Here is a 24,889-nt window from a genome sequence, read left to right as displayed (position 1 = left end):
AGAAAAAAGGGGGGGGGGGGGAAATATTAAAAAAGAGAAACGAAAAATTGACGCTACGGCGTCCGCTCTCGTGCATTGTTATTCCACTGGCAAATCTTCTACTTCATCCTCCATTGTCTTGGCCGTCCAAGAATAAACGGAGCCGCGAGCGTGTGGCAGAAAATAGCGCTGTGAAAATATCTACTCATAACCGGAGAGACAGTCTGTGTCGTTATTGTTGCCAATTCTCAAGTTCGTTAATCGTCCCGGTGACGCCTCTTGAGATTTTGTCAAAAATCGTTAACGGAACATAACCTCAAACGTCACAAAGTAACGTTTACAGGCACCAGCTGCAATGGACGATTAAGACACGCATAGAGATCCGTTCCTCTTTCTATTTTTCTTATCGCATGTAAAGTCACTGCAATTTCCCTTCGTGACTCTGGATATCACTTATGCGAATTTTTATAATGCACAACGGAAGTAACGTGGCAACCATGGAGTTTGCAGGAAATTACTATCAGAATACAGTCCACTTGGTAGATACGACGAGTGTCATAAAGAGCGAATAACACTGTAAATTACACTTATGCAACGCTATGGCATTACGTTACCGATAACACGGAGAATTAGTCTTGCACAGAAACGCATAAAGTATTCCGTTTCTCCGCGAGACTTCTTACGAGTATTCAATTATCTACACCTTTCGCTCGAGGTCAGCCGTTGAACTTTGCGCAATGCTTATGGCTATACACTCCTTTGTGCATATATCACGGCCGGTTGAGAATGAGTGTAGGATAGCAAGATTACTATTTCAAGCGTTATATTGCACGGGTACTTTGGGTAGCTTTGAGATGCAATGAAAAACAAAATTATTGTTCACAGATATAAGACTGCAGCTCAACGAACAGCTGAGATGTCTCGACGTAAGGATGGAGGCGCAAGTCGCCCTAGTGGCCGAACTTCAGGATTTCTTTCGAAGGAGAGCCGAACTAGAACTCGATTACAGCAAAAACTTGGACAAGATGGCGAGGAGTATCCAGCTGAGGCACAAGGAGCAAAAGCAAAAGTACCGTAATCACTTTATCGTAGAATAGTTTAACGCGTGAAGTATGGCACTCGGTAGAAAAAAAGCAATCTGGCTAAATTGTTGGTTTTACCGTGTAATCTATACTGGAAAAAAAATAAATAGCTTTCACGGATCGTCGATGGATTATTAAGTATCTTAAAAAAATAACAGGAATCGCTTGTGGAATTTGACATCGCAATCGTCCTGGGGGTAAAAACGAATCCGCTGGATCCATAACGTGAGCCGACTTAGCGTTTAAAAAGAAATACAGGAAAAATACATAGGCTGGATTTAGAGTGCTTGTCGGAATCAATATGGATTTTTCTTAAGAGCCTGTTAAACTTCCGGAAGCGGATGTGTAAGTCCTGGGCCTGTCCGTGAGTTGCCGGAGTTCCCGTTGGCATTCCTTGGCAAGAGTCTGTCTTTACGTTAAATTTTTATTAAGGCATCTCAGTGTTGATCTTGAATTTAAATTATACGTCTTTTTATACTTTCCTATGATTTTATATTCCTGTGATCTTTCGTTTCCAGACGCGAGCAGTGGCCTCTCTTCTCCAGCTACGCCTGCTGGCAGCAGCTCGTCAATGAGACAAAGTCCCTTAGTCGAGATCACGCGGCTCTTTCCGACGTGTACAGTACGCACCTCGTGGGAAGGCTGAATCAAGTGATGGAGGATGTTCAGCGCATTTACAGACGTGTAAGTGGAGTCGAGGAAAGGACGAGTGACATATAGATAATCGTCCACGAATGAACGAGACGTATAAATCGGCAGAGGATCTTTATTGCTTCTAGTGCCGTGAGATTGGCTATGAAACCCATGAGGAAATTCTACGCGTACTTCATGAGCTTCATACCACGATGAAGACCTATCAGGCTTACCAGGCGGAATCGCGACAGGCCGAGACGAAGCTGCGTGTCGCTGAGCAACAACGAAGTAAACTTGAAGTCGCCAACGCGCCGCCTGAGAAACTGGCGCGCAGCAAGAAATATCGGCTAATCGAGAAGGAAGTGAACAAGGTTCGTAGAGATAGTGGGAACGATAATCAAGTTCATGGGAGGCAATCTATTCGACTCGTTGAAGTGCATCATCTGATGGAAATAAATTGGTACAGACTATGAGAGTCGATTTGTCTTGGGGACTGTGAATTACGTATCACTTTAGAGACCCTGTGGGAGATATGAGTTTTAAATGATTTAAGATGTACTCAGGGGAGTTTATTGCTTGCTTGTTTGTCTTTTAACAAGATATACGTGTTCTATGATAAATTAACGTGACGTGGCCTGATCATTTTTATTCTTTTATTAAAAATTCAGTTTTTAAATTATACGTCGGACGCACTCAGGGAGTCTCAGGTTTCTCTTTTCATGTGACTTATATGGCACAGACTGCGTGGATGTTGTATATCCAAAATCTTACTGATAAGAGGAGGCTTGTTATCGTCGATAAACAAATGATAGTCAATCGTGCTTATCAAAACAACGGACGCGTCGCAATCACTCGAGCCTGGAGTAAATTGTTCAGGCAATCGAGACAAACTGAAACAACGTCCCAGTAAGCATAATCGTTCCACCGGATGCTCACACCTGGAGTACGAATCAAAAATGGCGTGGCAGAGAAATCTCACTCAGTGTCTGACACTTATTATGACTGGCTGCTTATTTAAATTGGAATGAATTTATCGTCTCTCTCGTTAAAAAATTCTGACCGTGTCGTAACTCAGGATCGAATAGCTATTTTTCTAGTTTCACCGGTGGGCGATACTCTATCTATAAATGTAAAAACATGCGTCTGCTAGTAAAGTAAATTAAAATGCGCCGTCGAGAGAGGTCACGAAGTGCAATCTATCAACGTAGGCGATATTCGGGCCACTCGCAGGATGTCCGAATTAGGTATTTGCGTCATCGGCCTGCCAATTGTTCCACTCATATTTTTTTTTTTTTTTGACAAGGGACAATAGACTTCAGCAAATTCTCGATTCAGTCTAGCTAACTGATTCCTATGCAATTGCCGTAGTAGCGTATCCAATCGAATTGCGCATTTCAATAGTCAGTAATGATTTTCAATTTCATTCTCGTTTTCTTTAAAATCTTTAACCAAAGCACTGAACGGACGTCTTCCAAGATTTAAAAGTAACCGAACGTTTCCCTTTTTTTTTGCGGTGCGAGCCTCTGCTAGAAAAATAAACTAATGTTGCCCCCGACTGAACGGCAAAACAGATGGTTCTAACGGTACGAAAAAGATTAACAACACGTGCAACCATCTCCCAGTGCGCTGGATATTACACGGCCGCGGTTCGCCGTGATCCGTTATAAGAAGTAACAGCAGCAGCAGCAGCAAGTCGATGCGCAATGGAAACTCGACAGATTCTAGTTGGATATAGGAAGACGATGTATTCTCAACACGAAGCTATATATGCCTCGGGATGATAATTAATCTCTGGGATCTCTTGGCGTTTCCGTGAGCGTAAAACCCGATGTGAAGCGCAATAAGCCTGGGACATTGTGGCTGTCAGTAATAGGCCGCGTTTACTTGCTGTGGAAAAAAGCGAGGGAGAGATCTTGGGAATTGGCAGGGTCGATTAATGCGCTGGCAGCTACGGCCAATTAATGAAATTAATGGCTCGCTTATGGCTGAAAGTTCTGTCCAATCGTTTCAGAGGAAGAGCAAGTACACCGAGGCAAAGCTTAAGGCTCTAAAGGCCAGGAACGAGTACATCCTTTGTCTGGAGGCATCGAACACCACGATACACAAGTACTTCGTCGACGATCTGTCTGATCTCATTGATGTAAGTTCATCTCTTGAGGAAGCTTGGCGCTGTAAATAGAGTTTTACGGTTCCGGTACCACGAACCGGAATTACGGGGAAGCAATACAAATAACATTTACGACATCGTGATTTCCTGCAGTGCATGGATTTTGGCTTCCATAACTGCATCGCCAGGGCACTCCTGATGCACTGCAGCGCTGAGGAAGGAAGACAGCGTTCATTGCAATCCGGGGCCGAGCAGTTGGCTGCTTGTGTCGGTGCACTTGATTCGAGAGCTGACAAGCAGAGATTCCTCGAGTCCCATCATGCTGCTTTCATGATTCCCAAAAAGTTTGAGTTCCAGGGTCAGCGTGGAGATGAGGTAGCGTACGAAGTCAGTATTGCAGGAGTCGATTCATAGTCGCAAAAGGATTCAGCTTGTTTTCAAGAAAAATTTTCAATATTTCAGACACCAGATCCGGAATTGCAAAAGGTGCTACATACCGAGATGGAACAGCGGCTCGCGCAACTTCAGCAAAGGGTCACGTCTCTCAGGACAGAGTCTGAAGAAGTTTGGAAGACTCTAGAGACTGCAGAGGCCAGTTTACTCGAGATGCTTACAGCTAAGGATTACGATTGCTCCAGGTACTTTGGTGACAATGCCATGCCGACTTCGAGACCTCCGGAGACAATACAGATTAAGCTGAGAGCCGATAGACAGGAAACCGAAGAGTTCTACCTCACGGTGAGTCTAGTCACCAAGTGTATCTTAATTTGACTTTAGAGTTACTAAAAATCAACTTACACTCTTGTTCGTGTAGAAATTTAGAGAATACCTCCTTGGGACTTCGAGAATAGCCAGACTGGATGCAAAACAAGAATATATTCGCCAAAGTTTATTAGACGGTTCTAGCGCTAGTCCAAATCCATCGATTTCGACGAACAAACAGAAACAAGCACGCCGAAAGCGTATTGGTCGCTTGCAAATGAATGGCCAGCCTAAATTATTTGGTGGTTCACTTGAGGAGTACCTTGAGAGTACTAATCAAGAGATACCACTCATTGTGAAGAGTTGCGTAAGAGTGATAAACTTGTTTGGATTGCATCATCAAGGGATATTCCGAGTCTCGGGATCTCAGGTTGAGATCAACAATTTTAGAGAGTGGTTTGAAAGGGGAGAAGATCCTCTTGCGGACGTGACAGACGCTTCTGATATCAATAGTGTTGCCGGGGTACTGAAGTTATACCTCAGGGAATTGCGAGAACCACTGTTTCCTATTATCTACTTCGAACACCTTATGGAATTGGCTCAGTTGGAATCGAAACAGGATTTTGTACTGAAAATGAAAGAGTTGATATCCAGTCTTCCGCGACCAGTGGTCATTGTGATGCGATACCTCTTTGCTTTCCTTAATCAGTAAGTATCGTGTTGAGATATTTTAGAAATTAATATTGATATTTATTATTCAATCATATTAAAAGTTACTTTTGTACGTTAGCTTATCAGAATTTTCGGATGAGAATATGATGGATCCTTACAATCTTGCTATATGCTTCGGCCCAACGTTAGTTCCCGTCCCAGAAGATAAGGATCAGGTCCAATATCAGAATCAAGTCAACGAATTGATTAAAAATATCATTACCTTCTGCGAAGAAATTTTTCCTGAGGATATTGGAGGGATTCAATATGAGAAGTATATCAGTAGGGAACCTGATGACGTGTAAGTATACCTATATTTACCTACTTTTCAATACCACATTCTTATATTGATTAATTATTTTTAAATTCTTCATTTCAGAGACGTCGGCGACTCACCGACGGATCAAGTCCAAGAAGATATGGATTCTGAAGTATATCCATCTGAGGATGGTAAATATTGAATATATATATATATATATATATATATAAAACTAAATAACGTCATACTAATCAATCACAAGTAAAATGATCATTCACATCTATTCGTAATAGAATCCGAAAACTTGGAAGCTACCGCACAATTTGACTTTAACGCACGATCAGAAAGGGAACTTAGCTTCAAGAAAGGAGACACCCTGACCCTCTATACGCAAGTAAGCAACGACTGGTGGAGAGGTGCTCTAGCAGGTAGAGAGGGACTGATTCCTGATAAATACATCATGCTCAAGATAAAGTATGTATTAATTACATTTATAGTAAGTCTTGACTAAAGATATTTTAATTCCTCCAAAAAATGTCTGCTCTCTTCCTCGTTATGAATCCTCTTAAAAATTTGCTCCAGGGACGAAGAGCGCGATAAGGAGCTATTAAAATCGTCGAGCGAAGAGTCAATGCGCAGAAGAGCCTCCAGCTCGGCAGACAGTGTTTTGTCGAGTAACAATTCACCATTGATGGGACCAGCTGGTAATCCTAACACATGGCCATCGACAGCAGCGACCGAAACTTCCACATCAAGTACCGTACTATTGCAGACAGAAAGTGGGAATAGCAGTGCAATTATTCCAACGGTAGTGACGAGCGTGGCCTGTGTGTCATCATCCCAACCGATCATCAGCCGAGAGGTACTAGAAACCACCGTTTAGCATTTAATTAATTTGACTTTTATTACGTCACTCTTGTACTCGTGTGCTTTCGTATCCTTGTACGACTGTGCCGAACGTCATTCGTACACTTGAACCAAGGTGCATGGCTGTCACGCTACAATATTTTTTCTTCGTTGTGTCTTTGTCTGTTTTTATTTCATACGTTTTATCTTTGTCTTTTTTTTTAATTGCAAAACGTAACGACACAGGAATGCATTGTTGTGTGTAGTTTTTATAAAAACACAAAGCCTATATCGCCAGCACTGCACCCGCACATCACGCACAGCTTTCTTTGACTGCAAGGGCAAAATTCGTTGCCATCAGCCAAGGTAAAGCGCACCTTCTTCAGGACGATGCGTATCTTAACACATTAAAGGCGGGGGATCTTGACGAAAGTATGCTAGGTACTAATACGACTCCCGCCTTTAAGCTACAGTCGAGATAAATCCTAGTACTACGACTCCCGCCTTTAATGTGTTAATATGACTGTATTCACAAAAGACTGAATTTCCTGATCAAAGGTTGTACGCGGATTAAGGTACGCCTGATTAGGTCAACGCTAGAGAAACTAGGTGAACATCCAGTGAACTTTGAAGTTCACGGTTTATATTCTCCTTTGTTATTTTTATTTTTCCACTTACGTTCTTTTCCCTCTTAAATACGCCGTCATGGTCGCAATACGATTTCCACCCTTTTTACATGCCTGACAGACTCACGAGACATATAATAAAAGCAAAATTAACCTTTAACGATCGCGAATAAAGAAAATTAGCCCCATCGACATACGCTGCACTTGCTGCCTTGCCAGAGCACCGTCTTTTTCTTTCCACGCACGCGAGCACTTCCTCTTGCGCGAATTACGACGGAAAGCGGACGAAGGTTAACGAAGGCACCTATCGAACGGAAGGATGTCGGATTAGCGTGACTGGTACGTTAAGCTCTACTTAGAACTCGGCGACTAGTTATTAGTGGTGAATTTCTTTTTTTTTGTACGATACCTTTTGTAAATAAAATATAAATATACACGTTCTTTTGCTGCATGTCTGCCTACGTCTTGTCTTGTGCCGCCTCTTTTTTTTTTATTATTCTACTACTACGTCCTACGTGTTTTTGCCTCGTACTCGGCTCACTTAAAAAATTCTCAATGTTAATGGTTGGGTTGGTTGTTGCTGTTGTTTTTACAGATATACGTATAGGTCAGCATCTTAAAGCTGATGCGAAATACGTGTGTTGCGTGCGTACGTAGGGTAAACAACGTTCGACGGACTAAAAACTGTTCGATAAAATTGCCGCTGGTGTTGTGTACGTTCTGTCCTATGTTGTGCGTGCGTGTTTTATTATTATTATTTTGTTTTATTCTACTCCTTGGTTGTTGCTGCTGCTGTTGTTTATTTCAATTGAAGGAGTGTCGATTTGACAGTTCGGTTGGTTTGTGAATCCTAGAGTCCCGTAGAACAATCTCAATCTGTAGACGATACCAAAGGGAATGCCGATCGCGGGACCTTCTTAGGCAACGGAAACTCTTTGGGCTTAGGTGAGTAAACTCAACACCGCACCTCCATCTTCCGCTTTTTAGTTTAAATATTGCTACTTATACTGGAGAACAAATTATATCCTTACTCATTACTCACATCCTACGTAATACTCACATGACACGTGTACCTTGTACAGTTTCTCTTATTATTCTTCATTCATACAGCTGTCTATAGTATTCACTGTTATCCGTTTTACGAGCAGTTTTTAATCCACACTCTGCTACTATTGCGTATTGCGTAAGGTCGAGAACCATTTTACGTCTATGCATGAATTCTTGGTGTTAAATGGTACCAGCATGACACGGTACTGGGTCTTTATAATTGATGGGTATTTCATTATCTGGGAAATTAAAAAATTGTATACTGCAATACTATTCTCCTTGCAATATTCGACTTTTTCACAATTCTTTATCTGTAGTCGCGACGCTATATATGATCCTCACTAAAGTTTGGACGGTCTGATCGCTACCGTTAACGGAACAGCTATGTATGTCTGCACTTGGGTAAAGTGTAGGAAGAGAAGGTAAATGTCATGTGTCAGACTGTCCAAAATGTAAGTAGAAGTTTCGAAGGAAGCAGTACGGTCACAAGATATAATAATTCCTCCAGTTGAATGAGCAAATGTCTGAAAAAATATATGTTTATTACTGTATTTGTTTCCTCCTTACAGGAGCCGGTGAGCACACCCTCGAGGAACGCGAGGGCGCCCAGTCCTGAGAAGGAGGAATCCACAGAAGCGCCGGAAGTCTCGCAGGATCTGGAAAATGGCACTGAGGTAGAGAACAACATAACTGTCTTCCTGGATCCAATTGCAGCTTCCCAGCAAGCGCAGCAGCAGCTACCACGGGATGAGGAAATGTCCGATGAAAATGGACGATTGTCGTCACTCTCGTTAGATGGCTCAGCGAAGCGAGGTGCTGGCCGGAAGCAGCAGCACTGGAAATCTCAAAGCATGAGCGAAGCTGGTCAGCAACTTACGAATTCCCTCCAGTTGAACGCACCGTCCACGCAGGACGATGATCTACAGGAGCAGACAACTTTCTCGGCGAACAGAGAACTCTGGCAGAGACGTGCGACTTCACAGACTCACCTGACCCCACCGATCCCACCAACACCGAAGTCTTTCAGATCGTCCCAAGAATTTCGAGAAATGCGACAGAAGCATACACCGGATCTTGTTATGGACTTGCCATTGAGTGCTCAGGATGCCGGTAAGAAATCCACCTCCTCCAGTAGCTTAAGCAGTTCCGACGAAGAGACTCCAACAGTTCCACCTTCAAGAGCTGAAGCAGCAACATCCCCGACGGGTGGACCGGAATCTCCAGACATGAGTACAGCAGCCGAGAGATTTGCCAAGCAAAATCAATGTACCCTCAAGAAGAATACAAAGTCAAACTTGGAGGGTGGAAAATTAAAACGCATGGAGGCTGAGGTCGAGCCCGATATGGAATCCGAGGAGTTAGTGAGATCGGCAAGTTCTAATCAGATATCTGACTCGATGCCTCTGAGGTCACCACTGCCGCCTCGTTCAACGCCAAAAATAGCCGCGAAATTTGCGGATATGCATTTAACGGGTGGCAGTCAGGTATCCAGCTTCAAACCTCAAGTGAAAGTCAAACCGACCATTCTCCGGAAGCCTGTCTTGCCATTTCCCCATCCGCACATGAGTCCCGAGCTAGCCAGAAAGATCGAGAAGCAAGCTCATAGCGCCGAGCCGGCAAACTGATCCTTGCACTCGGACGATCGTCCTGACCAATCGGAAAGCGACTCCGAAGGTTTTTAATAATACTCATCGTCCTCGTGATTCATTTAGAGATACTCAATAAAAATCCACGTCTCCCGAGCGCTAAGCGAAATAAATCATCGAACGTCGTTTTCAAGTTTAGATTTTAGATGAGGAATTGTGAGAATGAGAAATGGAGAGTCTGCCATAGAAAGTGTGTGAAAGAAAGAGAGAGAGAGAGAGAGAGAGAGAGAGAGAGAGAGAGAGAGAGAGAGAGAGAGAGAGAAAAAATTTAAGTGCGAATGCTAGAAAAACCATCCACGCAAACCCATCCCATCGAGACCAATGGCTCCGCCCGAAGGAAGGGCTTCACACTACTGTATCCAATGGAAAAAAAAAGAAACTACTGGAAGCGACTATGTTCGTTCATCTTTTTTTTAGTGCAAGATATCGCAGACGTATATAACTCCGCGAATGAGAGCTTCGTATAGATAACGCGAACATAGCCGTTCCCGGTACTAGTTTATTTTTTCTATGAATACTTTCTGTCGTTTTTTTATCTTATTTTTTTACCAAACGACCCACGAAACGATGTTCTAGTCATCAGGCAAAAGATAGCTGGCTAAGAAAGCAAGCGAAAGAACGGAAACAAGAATTTTGTAGGATGGATCGGAGAACGAATAAGAGAAAAGTTGAATTAATAATAATAATATAATTATAATTATAATTATAATAATAATAATATCGATGCATCGAAAGGGATATTCATAAAAAGAAAAAAGATATTTGCATGACGGATATGTAATTTATTTTTGATTCGTAGATTTTTGCGATTCCAAAATTTTCCTCATATTTGCTAACTACGATTACTAATTATAATGTTTAACGATAAACATGTTCGATGTTCCTTTAAGCAGGCGCCGGCGGACGAATTTTAATAATTCCTTTCGAGAGGGCGTTTATTCTCCTGCTTGAACTGTCTTTAGTTTTTGTTTTCTCTATTTTTTAAAAAGTAAACGTATGAGTGAGAGGGTTTAGAACGGATAGGACGAAGTTGTACCACCCCGCGTACGTTATTTAGATTGTATCGCGTAATTGCATACAAAATACGTTATAATAGGTACTAATTACGGCAGAATAATGTTCGATATATTCAAAGGTAATGTATGTACAATAACATGAGTATTTAACTGATCGATATCGATAGCCGTAAGGCATAAATGTCCGAATGATTTCCAATAGGCGAGATTAAAAGTACATAAAGAAAGAAGAGATCGTTATAAAACTTCTCAGTGTAATCATGCCTTTTTGCTATAATCCTGATAAATGACAATTATACTCATAATAATTGAATAGCATGCAAACGTACGTACATCCATAAATAAGCAAAACCATTACATGCATATATTCTTGAAAAATTGTATTGATCGATCGATCGATCAAGTAAATTAACTCAATTATACGGTCCAGGGTGGCTAGCTACCTTACAGCTATGATAATTATATTGCATTGCATTATCTAGTTTATTTACTGATAATACAATAAATAATACAAATAACATTGCAGATACCGTGAACCCACCGCAATATGAAATACCAAAGCTATTACTAACAGCTCCCTCCCTCTTCCGATATGTAAAATATTTTTCAAGCAACAAACGAATTTCTGTTTTTAACATTGTTTATCCCATTATAATGTACTCGGTAAATTCTCTCTGTATAGTAATTTTCTACGTGCGACATATTGAAAATGTTACTTTTTAATTAAATTAATTGTAATTTAAATATAGTTGCTATATATATATCGTATTGGTGATTTTAAGAAAGTAAGGAAGTCTAATCAACAGTAACCGCATTAAGGCTAATGACGTTAACGATAATAATAAACGAAATACGTACAGGCTGTATAATTATTCAAATAATTTCGATATTCATTAATGTATACCCAGTCATTATATTAGTATTTAATGCTGTCCTTCTGACTATGCTGTACAAATACTTTTTCCTTGTATCCAATTCCGTTTTTAATTATTTTTACTACGACAAAAGTGTCACGTATATCATCCTACGTATATGGAGAACACGTGCGAGGAGTACGAGCCCCACTTAAGCGATGGTCGTACAAAAATGATCAAGCAATAAATTGAATAATGATACGTCATTGACACGTTTGACGACAGTATCGAGCACTTTTCTAATTCAAAATTTATTCCTGGGAATAATTATAATAAAACTATAATCGCTCTACTACTATTTCTACACACAGAAAGTCAGACATTCATTCAGGAGACAAATGATATTCCGCATGCATAATTCATTCGCGTTTACCAGACAGGATATCAGTCATCTTTAGTCTATTTGATAAATAAACGCGTTGCCTTAACATCCTCTCTGGAACACGGAATGATTGTCGGATAGATTAATAATCAAAACGTCGTTTTTGTCTTCAATGCAGAAAGCATGTGTGATCAATTAAGATTTATAATACCGAGATTTAACAGACAACCGACCTCAATAAAAATTTCGACTTATTTCTGACTATCGTTTCAATCGAGACGTATGTGGGATATGTGGGATACAATGATATATGAAAATGAAGTCTAGCACCGAGAAACATGAGTAATACTGATTATTTGGCACGAAGCGCTCGTGTCGCTTTCAAGGATCACGCAATCCGCGCATGATTCGTTCTCGTCGATATTATTTTGTTCCTCGTACAAAGATGGTGACTGTATCCATCACGAGCTACGTAACACGCTCATTTTGAAATAAAATACAAAATTCACAAAATTCTTAAGCCTCGTGCCTCGGTTCTACATGCTCGTCACTCGTGTCGAGAATTTCACGAAATACTTTTGTGTCATGACGTGCACCTAGCAGAAATCTATGGCGATGAAAAAGATGTCTTTTTGGATTTAACCTGAAAGTTTCTGTCCGATGTAACGAAGCTAGATTATCGCACGAATAAGATAGTGAGTAATTGAAGAAAAGAATAAGGAGAGACGTAAAATAATAATTGTTTTTAGTTTCTTTAGAATTTTTTTTAATAGTCATATACTGCGGCTGCTTGACAATTTTCCTTGAATGGACGAAAAGATATTGGTTAGTGTCTCAAGGTCATTTTTTTAAAAGATGGAACCAGAGGAAATACTTCGTAACATTTTTGGACCTAATGTCCTAGTCCAACAAGATACTTCTAGCAGTTCAGACATTGAAAAGAAAAGTTTATATGAAAGGTAACACTTAGTGAATCTTGTATTCATATATTTAAGGATAATTATGGTAATAGGGTATGATTTCAATGTTTTTAGACAATCCTACTGTCTGATCCTGGCTAATAATTACATCAAGAATGTACTTCGTAAGGATAATGAGAATTCCGACACGGCAGATTCACAGGATGGAAGAATTGGGCCCAAAATCGTGAGATTTGACATTTCTACTCATCATGGTCTATTTATTGTATCGCCGGACAGACTAAGTATCAGTTCTCAGAGCAATTTTAGTACTATGAGAGCGAATACAGGATTGTACAGGGGAAAATGGATCTACGAATTACAGTTGGGTTCAAAAGGTGTAATGCAAGTTGGATGGGGAACTATAAAATGTGAATTCAATCAAGAATCCGGAGTCGGTACGTTTAATGATGTATAATTATTTTAAATTTTCTTTGCATGAATAATTTATATATATATTGTTCAATAGGGGACACGGTGAATTCATACGCGTACGATGGAAATCGTATAAGGAAATGGAACGTTACCACCCATAAATATGGCGAACCTTGGCTCTCTGGAGATATCATAGGATGTGCCTTGGATGTAGATAATGGGAAAATTGAGTTTTACAGAAACGGACGATCATTAGGAACGGCTTTTGAAAATATAACAATGGGCGCGGGTATCGCGTATTTCCCAACAGTCAGTTTAGCTTATACTGAAAATCTTACAGCTAATTTTGGCTCGACGCCATTGCGGTATCCAGTAAAAGAATATCAGACACTTCAAGCTCCACCAACGTTGGAATTAAAGAAAGCTAAACTCTTGTTTGAATGGTTTTTTAACCTGATACCGCTGATTGAAGAGAACAAGAGTAACGAGAATAATGAAGAGATGGAAGAGAAATCTATGAGCAATCAAGCTTTCCTCATGTGCCTAGCCAGATCTGTTTTACAACATATTGGACCTTTGCTCGCGATGCCTTACATTACCGAAGCGATTTTCATTCCTTTCGTCGAGAGACTCTCGAATTCTGGATCCGATAGACCGCAAAACAATTCCAAGTTGATAACTTGCTTGGATCTTCTGTGGACCTTCTTAGAAGAACACGAGATAAAGGCTTGCTTCGATAGTGCGGTTGTCTATTTGCTATCTGCGTTTAGACATGTTTCTCTGCTGCTTGAATATCCAGATCAAAGTAAAAGTCTCATTCTGCTGATAAACCTTTGCCAACATACAGCCACTAGACAGAATATGCTCAAATATATTCTATTCGATAAAGTTCGACTTGCAAATTTCGTCCACATTAAACCATTGGATGAAGGTGGTTTGGCAGATATAGTTAACAAAACCTGGTGGGAAACCGATCCGGTAGATCCGAGTGTAGAAGTCAATAAGCAAGCATACATGGATACCTGTGAACGAATAAAGTCTGCAATAACTGGTATGAATAATAAGATTACAGAATGAAATATAAAAAATAGGGTATCCAAATAATTAGGAGTTTAAATATTTTAGAGATTGAGGCCTTGCAAGTGGAGCTGATCGTGACTTTACTGGATAATAAGGATGGCACTGAGAAGACACCAACATCCAGAACAATTTTCCTGAAGAAATTCAGAAGATTCGTCCAAGAGAACTTGATATCGAATCGCGTAAGTAATAGTAGCCATTGGAGTTAGCAGGCTTTAAATGAAACTGCGTATAATCCCAAGCATTCAGTCGGAATTCCTGCAGACAATGCCGATACTCCAGACACCATTGCCAATCACGCTGTGCTGCTTCCATCGATTGCTCGTTGCCTTTCGGGTCCTGTGGGATGCTGAGGTCGGGACCAGTCCTGTCTACGTACCCTGCAGGTGACGAAATACGTATTACAAAACGTAATAAGAACTTTTCAAACGTACATAAAGATCAGATACGAATTATAAATAAATTTCAATTTTATCGCGACAGACAGTAAGATGCTGTAGATTACTCATTAGGGTAATTCAATTTTGTTTAATTTACGTAATAGCGTTTCCTTATAAATTGGAATGGGCAGGGCGTTCTATGATGCATCCATCAATTACTCCGGAATCGACAGACTGGGCGGAGTGTTATCCCACTTAAACAAGACCTACAGGAACGAACTGATACACCTATTAGGTCCAGAGCACGATGTCATCGTCGCAATGGACCAGGCACAAGACACAACAAGTACTTTCATGGGAGGACCAACAAGGCTTGGAGACCTACCTGTAGTTATCCCAGCATTTGCAAGGATGGTAAACGTCAATCCATCAAGTCCTGCAGGTCCACTGATATTGGAAAGACTTGGATACTTTCCGTTCAATAGAGAAGATAGAAGTCCAATGAGAAACGGTCCAGCGGATGCTGCAATATCATTACTGGAAATGCTGGATGGAATAATTCTCTTCTACCATGCTACTGCTAAGAAACAGTTGGCAAAGGTCGCCAGTCTCAGAGATAGTATGTCCGAGTACATGGCTGCTATGAATGATGTGAAAGTAAGATGGGAGCAAGCGAAAAAATCTAAAGATCCTGAGGCTTTACCAATTCAGGAAGAATTGGGTCGAACCATCAGTGTGTTTAATATTAAATTATCTGAACAAGCTAGATACATGGCCTGGATCCGTGCTGCTGTATATTCAGATGAGAAACAAGCGCAGCTTGCCTGGCTCCTTAGGGTCGTTACGTTAACGTTACATTCTGCTAGTCAGGATGCTAACATGTTTACCTTTGTACCTGATTTCTATCTGGAAGCTATGACAGACCTAAGTGTGGCCATAAGGAATCACGTTCATCCTACAGTGCCCATTGAGAGGATATCAGGATATGAAGATATGCTCTGTGACGTTGCGCAATTTCTTTGCGACCATTTCTTTGATCCAAGAATAATACACGCCAATGCTAGAGACACTTTGATTTTGACATTGGCAGGATTTGTATCGAATTCTCTCACCCTGGCGGCACTTGAAAATGTACCTGGAGAATCTAGAATGAAAGTAGTAACAAATTTATTGAGATCTTACGAAAATAGAGCGTGGGCGCAATCGAATTGGGTATTGGTGAGATTTTGGCAAGGAAATGGATTTGGTTTTCGATACGAGAAAAGCCCACATCTAGCGAAAAAGATTGGACCAAAGATGTTGCAGCAAGAATCAATATCCCAACCTATAAGTACGTATGGTCGTTAACATAATAGATTTTTTATTAAATAATTTTTATGATTCTTTTTCTTATTTACAGAACCATGTCCGTCCGTAAAATATCAGGCACACGTGAAAGACGCTTTGCTAAGTAATCCTCAAGGAACCAAGCAATTCTTAAATTCTTTGCTCAATCAGCTTAACTGGACATTCTCAGAATTTATTCGGATGCTCCAAGAAATTCAAAATATGTCATCAAGACCTGAAAGAGTTTTTATTGAATCAAGACAACTCAAAATTGGAGCAACATGTTTTGATTTGACTATATCTTTACTCAGAGTATTGGAAATGATTGCTACTATCGCTAATGAGATTTTTAGTGATCCTTTACGGCCTTCCAGTGAAAATTTATTGAGTCGACTTTGCGAGGTACCTTATTTATCTCAAAGAAAGAACAATATTCAAAGTGATACATAGATCAATATTAAAGATCACGTACTATCTCGTTTACAGTTACTATGTCAAATTCTGAACAGAATAAGTTCCCAGACGGGATGCTTCCAGTACGTAGTACTATTGGATATACCCGACCTGGAGACAATAGATCATTTCCCAATCCTAGCAGCTGTAATTGGAATTTTATTAGCTCTGCTTCAAGAGGAAATGCGCATATACAAATGTAAGTATAAAATTACAGCAATGTTGAATTAAATCACAGAATAAAGATCATTAATAATTCTCTCTACAGTGGGAGGATCAAAAGATGTGCCAAAAGTAACCAAAGTTCTGTTAACGGAACCAAGCTTTCAAATAAGTTCAATCTCATTTGTACTCGGAGAAGTAAAACCATCGAATATTCCAATTAAAAACAGCAAACCATTCTCATTCTTTAATTGTAAGTATCATTTTGTCAGATTTTACCTGTATAAAATCTTATACGTGTCTATTATATATTTACAGATAAAGAAGATATAACAGAGTATGAAATTAATAAGGTGAGAGAAATGATTAAATACTTAGATCTGCATCGTACAATGTTACCCGATTCTAAGTACATGAGCGACGATGAGAATATTTGTACAATTTGCTACGCGCATCCAATTGCTGCGACTTTTAAACCGTGTAATCATCGATCATGCCGGACATGTATAGACCGTCATCTCTCTAATAGTAGAGAATGCTTTTTCTGCAAAGCCACCATTCATAAGGTTGTTGACGCTGAAGGTACAACCTTACATGACTTTCTTACTAACTATATTGCTGAGAATGCAACGTCACCTTCATGATTCAATGAAAGTAAGACGTTTACGTCATTATTGAAAATCGTATTTAACGGGGGAACTAAAAGAAGAAATTTTAATCAAACCATTATTGATCGCTGCAGATTTGGATCTTTTGGACGGTTTGCAGATCGATCAAGTTCCTTGCTTGTAAAAAATATTAGGTAATTAAAACAAACTCCCAAGGATAAGAATCAAGGCAATTTTTTTTATTAGTTATTAACATTACTGAGATAAATTGTTAACAAAGTTAAAATACGAGATCTCATAAAATTTGGTATAAAAATTCTAGTCATTGTTACACTTCGTCTTATACAATTATATCTATGTACATTTCTTTTTCCGCTTATATTACAATAATCACGTCAGTCTTTCGTTGAGTCTTACTTTCTCAAAGTCGATCGAAGACTTGCAATAAAAATTATCAAACATTAAAACATTATTGAGCAATATACAGAACTACAAAGCCGTACAATAATCCATTATATATTGTTAACGAAACATATTGAACAAATATTAAAGCACTCATTATGAAGTATAAGACTATCAATGTTAATAGTTCGTATGCGTCATGAAGAAAAATTATTGAATTTTAAACGCACAAGTTATCTCTGAGTCTTGCTGTGAAGCCAGTAACCAATGGTGGTTTAATAGACTCTTTACTCAGATCCTGAAGTGCCTCTACGAATACAACACCAGCAACGAATGCACCAAGAGCAGTGATAAATATGGCGATAATTATTATAATCTTATCCTTATTCAGGCATAAATTTGGATCCTTTAATAACGTGCTTTGAAGAAGGCAAATGCCTGGAAATAAGAAAATAAATGCTGCTGACAAGGAACCTAGGAGATTGATTACCGACGAAATGTCTGGTACTAAAATAGCAATGATAAGGGATAATGTGAACCATATTAATGTAACGAAGACTCTAGTGACAAGTCCATTATCGGTATCTCTACCAAAGAGAGAAAGTAATGCATCGCGTCCACAAAATAATACAATCGGATAGGTGGTGAAATTTTTTATAGCTATCGAAATTATCGCAATTGTCAGAAAGATACTTTTATCTGTATATCCTTGTAAAATATCACTAGGAACGCGACCGATACCAAATGTTCCGTATCCAATTATACCGACTATAGTATATGCCAGAAAACAAATAATCATACTAATAACGGCACAAAAAGTAAATTTGTCAAGATTACGATCTTTCATGCAAGCATATGTTGGTATCACAGTCATGTGACTTTGATAAGCAAAACATATAATTGGTATTATCTGAAGCGTTTGCATCCAGTTATCAGGCCATATTTGCATGGGTTTCAAAGATATTCCAGTGTCGGTGATACTCTCATAAATTATTAACCATATAACATAAATAATTGTAATACATCCAATGGAACTGGTATACCTCAATACATCCAAACGTTTAACGAAAGATAAGGGTAATATAAAAATGCTGCAGGTCAATGTTGTAATGAACGGTCTAGATAAATACCTGCAAATAGATAATAAGAAAATAAATGTGTGTTTTACTAAGCATACACGAAGCACTAAGATAATATTACATTTGAAAAGTACTCTTACCAGTTGTGGCAGAAACTAGGTCCATAGAATGTAGCTAACACTCTATCAAACTGATCACCAATTATAATTAAAAATGTTACACAGCATCCAAAGCTATATACAGCTACACAAATCCCACAAACAAATATTGATTTAGAACCGCACAATCCAGCAAAAGTGTTTTGCATAGAAGATGTATTAGTAACGTCACTGCAATGTGCTAAGATGACGAGAGCAGCTGTTATCATAATGAGAAAACCCAGTTGACCTATTATTGCTGTTCCTACTCCTCCAGCTTTATCAAAAGCTTGTGGAAAGTTCAACAGACCAGCGCCTAGTGTTGCATTGACCATTAAGAAAATGATTCCCAATACACCAGATCCTGAAACATATTCTTTATGCAGTCTCTCACCAAACCTTGCTAATCTATATAATATTCCTAATTTCTAAAGATGTAATATGGTAATTAGTTTGAAATTCATGAATATAATTCTTACCTCTACGAGTCTCACTTACAGCAGATGCACTTGGCGCTGTTGAAAAAATGGTATCATTGTGGATTAAGCGTTCCTCTCCACTTTCTAAATAGTTCATCGTTGATAATACCTCAACAGTTATGATCTCTAAACGTGACACTTCCGACTAACCAACTTCTTGAATCAGCGATCAAGCTTAATTAAGCAGTATTACAAGAAACGCTAAATATAGCGCATCAATTACAATCTAGCTGGAGCTATCGCACGCGCGTCACTGCATGGATCAGAGATCAATGTTTGCTTTGTGAAGACGTAATAAAAATAGATGGAAAAATTTTCGAGCGTCAGACGCAAGAATCAAAATTTGTGAAAGGACCAATAATTTGAGTTCATAAAAAAGCATACTTTGTATGTATATTTATTCAATTCTTGCAGGCTATCGCAGTCATTGGATGGTTATAAAGCATTGTGCAGTTCGCAATTAATGTTTATTGGCATTTTATGCATTGGCTGGTTATAAAAATAAAAATATATTACAAATTAAATACAGTTTCACCACTCCTGCATAATTATATAATAGTTTGAAAGTGCCAACAATTTTAAATTGCTATGGTAAATTGTTTATCTACTCTTGCCATATATTAATGCTAATTTATATTTAGTAGCACATGTTTCAAGATAGGTGAAGGATGATTGGCTAAAAGCATTGTGGGGCGTGGTAAGTGAAAATTACGTTACAATAAGCCAATCAAGAATCATGCACTTTAGAACACATGCGCGGGAAGCAGCATAAATTGATACTATTAACTGTGCTCCAGGAATGGGATCAATTTTCTATGATCGACTAAATAGAAATTTTGGCCTTTCCTCTATCACTGCAAGTTGTGAACTATTTCAGTTTTTAAACGAAACCCCGGTAACGGAAAAACTGGGGCAGGGCTACAAGACTTAAACACAGATTTGAAAAAAAATTGCGGTATAACCTCTGTTCTACATGTTCTAACACAAAGTTTAACAATTTTCAAGACAAAAGACAATTGATCCACACATTTTCTTCAACAGCTGAAAGCAGATTGTTTTAGAGACAACTGCCTCATATCCTTCAACTATGTTCCGTCACGTGTTCACTACAAATTTTCGTAATATATCGGTAGGTCGAGGCTTGTTCAAAACGTAACATTTATAGATTGGATTCATAAAATATCCTGGCTGATATGTTGCATGCATGTGCAAGGGAGAAAAATATTATATTTCCTTGTATTGTTTCTCTAAAATTTCTTAAGTGTGGAAATTAAGATATGTACCTGTCTATAATTCTATTCTGCAAAACTCTTTCCTCTCGTCCATCCAATCTTATACTTTTACAATTGGTAAATTTAATATAAAAAAGATGTATAAAGCAAAAGTTTTCCAGCTACTATCACGTTTATGGAATGGTCCCAGTGGAGTGTTAGCTGGCAAACAAGCAGAACAGAAAATGATCAATATATTACGGAATAAATTCCCAAAAGCTGAATTCATTGAAGTTACCGATGTATCAGGCAAGAGTTCTACAATACCTATTACAAGAAAAGATGTAATATTGGTATGATAATGAAAGTCATTTTTTTCAGGAGGATGTGGAGCAATGTTTGAAGTGAATGTCGTGGCCCCTGAATTTAAGGGTTTAAATACAGTCAAACAACATAGGATTATTAATGAAGTGAGTATAAATTAATGAAATTAGAAGATTATACTATGTATCGTAACACATAAATACATAACTTTACTTTTCAGGCACTTAAGGAAGAAATTAAAGATATGCATGGTATACGTATCCATACAAGTATTCCTAGTCCTTAGAGATATCTTTTGAATAAGAGAATTAATTTCTAGCTTTGTTGATCATTATACCTAGATATAAAATATTTTACAAATCTGTTTTAAGTTATAAAATAAATAGATGAAATTTGAAATAAACTTGTCTTTTGTTATTTATACTCAACAACTCGACTTTCAAGATACATTGAACTTCGCGTATAGACAGCGCCACCTATTTTTCTCCTAAAATATGCGTTTGCCCATGCGCAACCGTTATTATCTTACAATTCATGTTCAGCTGCAGAAGATTACAATTCTTGCAGAAATGGAGATTTCAAAGAACGCTTTTTATAATAAACTAAAGGAAGTTTTGCCTGAGTGGACTGTGAAGCATACGCCAGAAAGTTTGAGTAAAATTTACGACGACCCTGCACTGCAACCTTTCTTAAAGTGGTTCTGTGAAAATGTGAGCCGGGAAAATATTCTAACTCCCGAAGAAATTCGAATGTAAGCTGTTATATATGGATTTGATATTAAATGCATTCTATATAAAAAATTTAGATTTTATAGTAGATATTACATTGTTATTAAAGACAAAAGAATATTCGATTAATTACTCTATTTTTACCATTTGTCATGCAGACAGAAATATTTGCAAAGTACTAATCAATGGCTACAAGGTGAAGAATTGGATCGCGCCCTTGAAGAAGCAACAAGTGATTGTCCTGAATTGATGCAACTTGTTTCTAATAATCCTCCTGATCCTGAGAAAGTGCAGAAGGATTTGGAGATGGAAAAGGAACTATACGAAGAAAGCTTGGAGTATATTCAAACTTTGAAAGATGGCATAAGGGACCTAAAGTATATTAAAATAGCTTATTAGCTTATAACTAACACAATATTTAAACGTTTTAATAATTCTGTAGTAATTATATCATGCAATCTTATTTTAGAGAACGTGAAAGTAAGTTGGAAGCAGAGATAGAAGAAGAACAGCTTGTTGCAAAGAAAGAAGAAATTGCAGTGAACAAACTACACATTGATTGTATAAACCTCACAGAAGAGTTAGACACACTGTACAAGCAGTTTTCTAATCAGGTTGAAGAACTTGCTGAGGTGTATGCCAATGCAGCAGAAGATGTATGTCTTAATGCAAATTTAATATTCCAGTGTAATAGAATTGTCGTAACAGTAATCCAACATTTTCTCTAGAAAGGACCTACTATTCTGTGGAAACAAATGCCTATTAACATTTTTATCAAACGAATGGAAATGTACAGTAACTACTTACATGCCTATGTAAAGAGTGAATTTGGCAGTACTGATAAAGATGAACAAATCAGTGATTCAGATTACGCAACTTTCTCCGAAGGTTTAAAAGAAGTTCAGGTTGATGACATGCTTCAGGAGTTTGCAACTAGCACAAAAGAGTAAAAGCCTACATAATTGTCCATGCCCAAGAATAATATATTTTTTAATATTTGCCTAAAATACTGATGCTTTCATTCTAGGTTAGCTACTGCAAAAACAGATGAAATTTTGGCCAAAATAGAAGATGCTGCTTGCACTTCTATGGAGCAAACTATAATAGACATATACAACAATGGCGATTTGAAGATTCCTCAGTCTTTGGCACAACTGCAGTAAGTAATACATACAAAATGTTTAATTCTCTATGAATTTAAACGAATACCATTTATAATTTATTTTGTATTTAGAACTGAGATAACGGAATTAAGATCAAAAAGAGATTTACTAGAGGAAAACTTTGAACTTATACTAACAAATGAGTTGGAACCATTAATAGAGCAATATGTACAAGCAGAGGTGACTGAAGTATTAATCTCATATGCACGTGCTATACTCGAGAGACGAAAAGACAGATGTCAAAAACTAGACGAAATTTTGACTCTTGCGCGTGACCAAGGCCACGCATATTCAGACCTATTATGCATACTAATGTACAAGCAACTTCAACACGAGCAAGAAGTTGTACACTTCATATCAAATGCTCGCTATTTCCTGGAAACTGAATACACTCTATCTGAGATGAGATGTGTGAGTACCAAGAAATACTAATTTTGTTATTTGTAATATTACACTAATTTTATCAAAGACTCTTTTCAGAAAAGCATGAAAAAACAGCAAGAGGAATACCAACGAATAATTAATGGCCCCCCTAAAGATAGCCACTGGTCCAATAAAATATTTTTGTCAATGATGCAAGATAAGGAGAACCATGAAAGTGATGAAAATATTGTAAAAGTATCACTAAAACGTTTGAACGATTTAGTGGAAGAAAATACTGCAATAATTGATAATATCATGGGACCTGAAATAGATGCTCGAATGGATCGTCTGCAACCATTGTAAGTATTTTATTAAACTGGAGAAATGATATTTTCTTGTCACAACAATTATATTATTCCAATGACAATGGTTTAGTAAATAATAATTATTTATTTCAGAGAAGAAAAAGTAATGGCATTGTATGACACTGAGATAAATGATGGGAAAACCGTGAGTTTCAAGCCAATGTCCTCTGAACTTAAACGAGAACTTGAAACAGTTACAAATACTGTTCAAGAGATGAAAGAGAAAGTGACAAGTATTCGAAACGAGTTGAAACACACCATAGTAAGTTTGCAAAATAAATATGTCTCACTTTTTGCTTAATTAAACCATAAATATAAATTACAGAGAAATCGCATTACGCCTGGATTGGAGAGAGAGAAGAAGATATTATGGCAGCGATTCTTAGCAGATCCTGAAGGTTTACAGCGAAATTATGATGAGGCAGTAGCTAAACTGGATAAATCTAATTTTGTCAGCAGTTTATAAAAATGTACTACACCCACATTTCTCATTAATATTTTTATACTTTTTTTTTCTGTTCTTTTTCCAAAGCATAATCTTTGTAAACTGTCCTTGACCTTGTGTGTAAAAACTTGTCGCTTTCAAAATATCAGAAAAGTCATGACCCTTTGAATTTCAATAATAATTTACATATTTATACCAAGCCAGTCGGCTAAAAATGGCAAATATTGATGGCGGCAAACAATCTATATAACCATAATAAACATGCACAATTGCATATTTACATTGTATATATTGTTTACATCCAGTAATATGTGAAATAACATTAAGAACAATGAAGCTTAGAATAAGAGCAATGTAGCCTAGAAATCATTACAAGAAATCATTATGCCAATGAGGTAAGTCGCAGAATAATTAACCTACAAAAATTTGTAACGAATTGATTTCCGAAATTAAAAATTATATGAGAAAAAAACAACGCCATGTAGTTACTAAAATGTATGTTATATGTATCAAAGATAAGGTAGTGAATGATCTGTAGAAAGAGAGGCGTCGCGTCGCGCCCACGCGATAAACTTGATGGAGAATTATGTTGACGCACAAGCTTTAGTGTAACCTTGATCCATACGTCCATAGACCCCTCTACCTTTTACAGCTGTCTGTCGCATCCCCACTATTCAAAATTACTTACAATTAAGTGCTTTCAATTGATATCCACAATAAAAGAGTTCAAGAAGACAGTTTAATGAAAATTGTAGGGGTTGTAGAAAATACTAATGCCTGGGAATACGTGGAAACAATTCACAGGGGGTTCGTGGGCGGAACGTTTTTAGATGAACGGAAGAGGGAAACCGGACGGTATTATCGATTCGCCAGGGTTTGAGTTAACGGTTTGTTTACATGGGAAAGAGCCCACTGCGCATGCGTCGTCCGGCCAAAACAATAATAACAGAGTAGGAAGGT

General features: G+C 38.2%; 5 protein-coding genes across 16 annotated transcripts in view; 4 read left to right on the top strand and 1 right to left on the bottom strand.

Moving 5' to 3' along the window:
• Nucleotides 1-11,523, top strand: part of LOC107262812 (SLIT-ROBO Rho GTPase-activating protein 1) — a 30,486-nt gene extending 18,963 nt beyond the window's left edge. For 5 of the 9 annotated variants that reach the window (XM_015729369.2, XM_015729366.2, XM_015729367.2 and 2 more), the window contains exons 2-13: nucleotides 865-1,048; nucleotides 1,580-1,745; nucleotides 1,841-2,065; nucleotides 3,706-3,834; nucleotides 3,955-4,188; nucleotides 4,264-4,539; nucleotides 4,616-5,211; nucleotides 5,294-5,515; nucleotides 5,594-5,664; nucleotides 5,767-5,947; nucleotides 6,056-6,335; nucleotides 8,562-11,523. In XM_015729369.2, the coding sequence (XP_015584855.2) occupies nucleotides 865-1,048; nucleotides 1,580-1,745; nucleotides 1,841-2,065; nucleotides 3,706-3,834; nucleotides 3,955-4,188; nucleotides 4,264-4,539; nucleotides 4,616-5,211; nucleotides 5,294-5,515; nucleotides 5,594-5,664; nucleotides 5,767-5,947; nucleotides 6,056-6,335; nucleotides 8,562-9,617 (3,620 nt within the window). In that variant the 3' untranslated portion in view covers nucleotides 9,618-11,523. The remainder of the gene's footprint in view (nucleotides 1-864; nucleotides 1,049-1,579; nucleotides 1,746-1,840; nucleotides 2,066-3,705; nucleotides 3,835-3,954; nucleotides 4,189-4,263; nucleotides 4,540-4,615; nucleotides 5,212-5,293; nucleotides 5,516-5,593; nucleotides 5,665-5,766; nucleotides 5,948-6,055; nucleotides 6,336-8,561) is intronic. The other 4 variants (XM_025080360.1, XM_015729368.2, XM_025080362.1 and 1 more) reach the window with 1 other exon arrangement.
• A 145-nt stretch (nucleotides 11,524-11,668) lies between these two features.
• LOC107262811 (E3 ubiquitin-protein ligase RNF123) lies at nucleotides 11,669-17,634 on the top strand. Of its 3 annotated transcripts, none has more exons than XM_015729364.2 (11): nucleotides 11,669-12,585; nucleotides 12,640-12,849; nucleotides 12,925-13,247; nucleotides 13,319-14,275; nucleotides 14,350-14,486; nucleotides 14,569-14,690; nucleotides 14,876-16,014; nucleotides 16,084-16,412; nucleotides 16,497-16,662; nucleotides 16,732-16,878; nucleotides 16,944-17,634. In XM_015729364.2, the coding sequence occupies exons 2-11, from the start codon at nucleotides 12,746-12,748 to the stop codon at nucleotides 17,267-17,269; spliced, it is 3,750 nt and encodes a 1,249-aa protein (XP_015584850.1). In that variant the 5' UTR covers nucleotides 11,669-12,585; nucleotides 12,640-12,745; the 3' UTR covers nucleotides 17,270-17,634. The 3 variants fall into 3 exon arrangements, with proteins under 3 accessions (XP_015584850.1, XP_015584845.1, XP_024936131.1); XM_015729359.2 differs by having other exon boundaries at nucleotides 14,554-14,690; XM_025080363.1 differs by lacking the exon at nucleotides 16,732-16,878 and having other exon boundaries at nucleotides 14,554-14,690.
• On the bottom strand, nucleotides 17,597-19,816 carry LOC107262823 (putative sodium-coupled neutral amino acid transporter 7). Its single transcript, XM_015729395.2, has 3 exons — nucleotides 19,331-19,816; nucleotides 18,855-19,215; nucleotides 17,597-18,765 (listed from the first exon to the last, which is right to left on the bottom strand). Exons 1-3 carry the CDS (start codon nucleotides 19,425-19,427, stop codon nucleotides 17,856-17,858), a joined length of 1,368 nt encoding a protein of 455 aa, XP_015584881.1. The 5' UTR covers nucleotides 19,428-19,816; the 3' UTR covers nucleotides 17,597-17,855.
• Nucleotides 19,817-20,076: 260 nt separating this feature from the next.
• Nucleotides 20,077-21,268, top strand: LOC107262828 (bolA-like protein 3). 2 transcript variants are annotated; one of them, XM_015729404.2, is made up of 5 exons: nucleotides 20,081-20,285; nucleotides 20,372-20,459; nucleotides 20,724-20,850; nucleotides 20,923-21,011; nucleotides 21,086-21,268. In XM_015729404.2, exons 2-5 carry the CDS (start codon nucleotides 20,418-20,420, stop codon nucleotides 21,149-21,151), a joined length of 324 nt encoding a protein of 107 aa, XP_015584890.1. In that variant the 5' UTR covers nucleotides 20,081-20,285; nucleotides 20,372-20,417; the 3' UTR covers nucleotides 21,152-21,268. The 2 variants fall into 2 exon arrangements, with proteins under 2 accessions (XP_024936144.1, XP_015584890.1); XM_025080376.1 differs by having other exon boundaries at nucleotides 20,077-20,459.
• Nucleotides 21,269-21,348: 80 nt separating this feature from the next.
• Nucleotides 21,349-24,216, top strand: LOC107262820 (HAUS augmin-like complex subunit 3). Its single transcript, XM_015729390.2, has 9 exons — nucleotides 21,349-21,616; nucleotides 21,752-21,970; nucleotides 22,063-22,249; nucleotides 22,322-22,539; nucleotides 22,621-22,752; nucleotides 22,828-23,167; nucleotides 23,237-23,478; nucleotides 23,578-23,746; nucleotides 23,810-24,216. Exons 1-9 carry the CDS (start codon nucleotides 21,360-21,362, stop codon nucleotides 23,948-23,950), a joined length of 1,905 nt encoding a protein of 634 aa, XP_015584876.2. The 5' UTR covers nucleotides 21,349-21,359; the 3' UTR covers nucleotides 23,951-24,216.
• The last annotated feature ends 673 nt before the right edge of the window (nucleotides 24,217-24,889 follow it).

Source organism: Cephus cinctus, unplaced genomic scaffold, assembly GCF_000341935.2.
Source record: "Cephus cinctus unplaced genomic scaffold, Ccin1 Ccin1_scaffold0129, whole genome shotgun sequence".
NCBI classification, from domain to species: domain Eukaryota; kingdom Metazoa; phylum Arthropoda; class Insecta; order Hymenoptera; family Cephidae; genus Cephus; species Cephus cinctus.
Note: the sequence above shows the minus strand (reverse complement) of the source record. Positions and strands in the feature narration are given on the sequence as shown.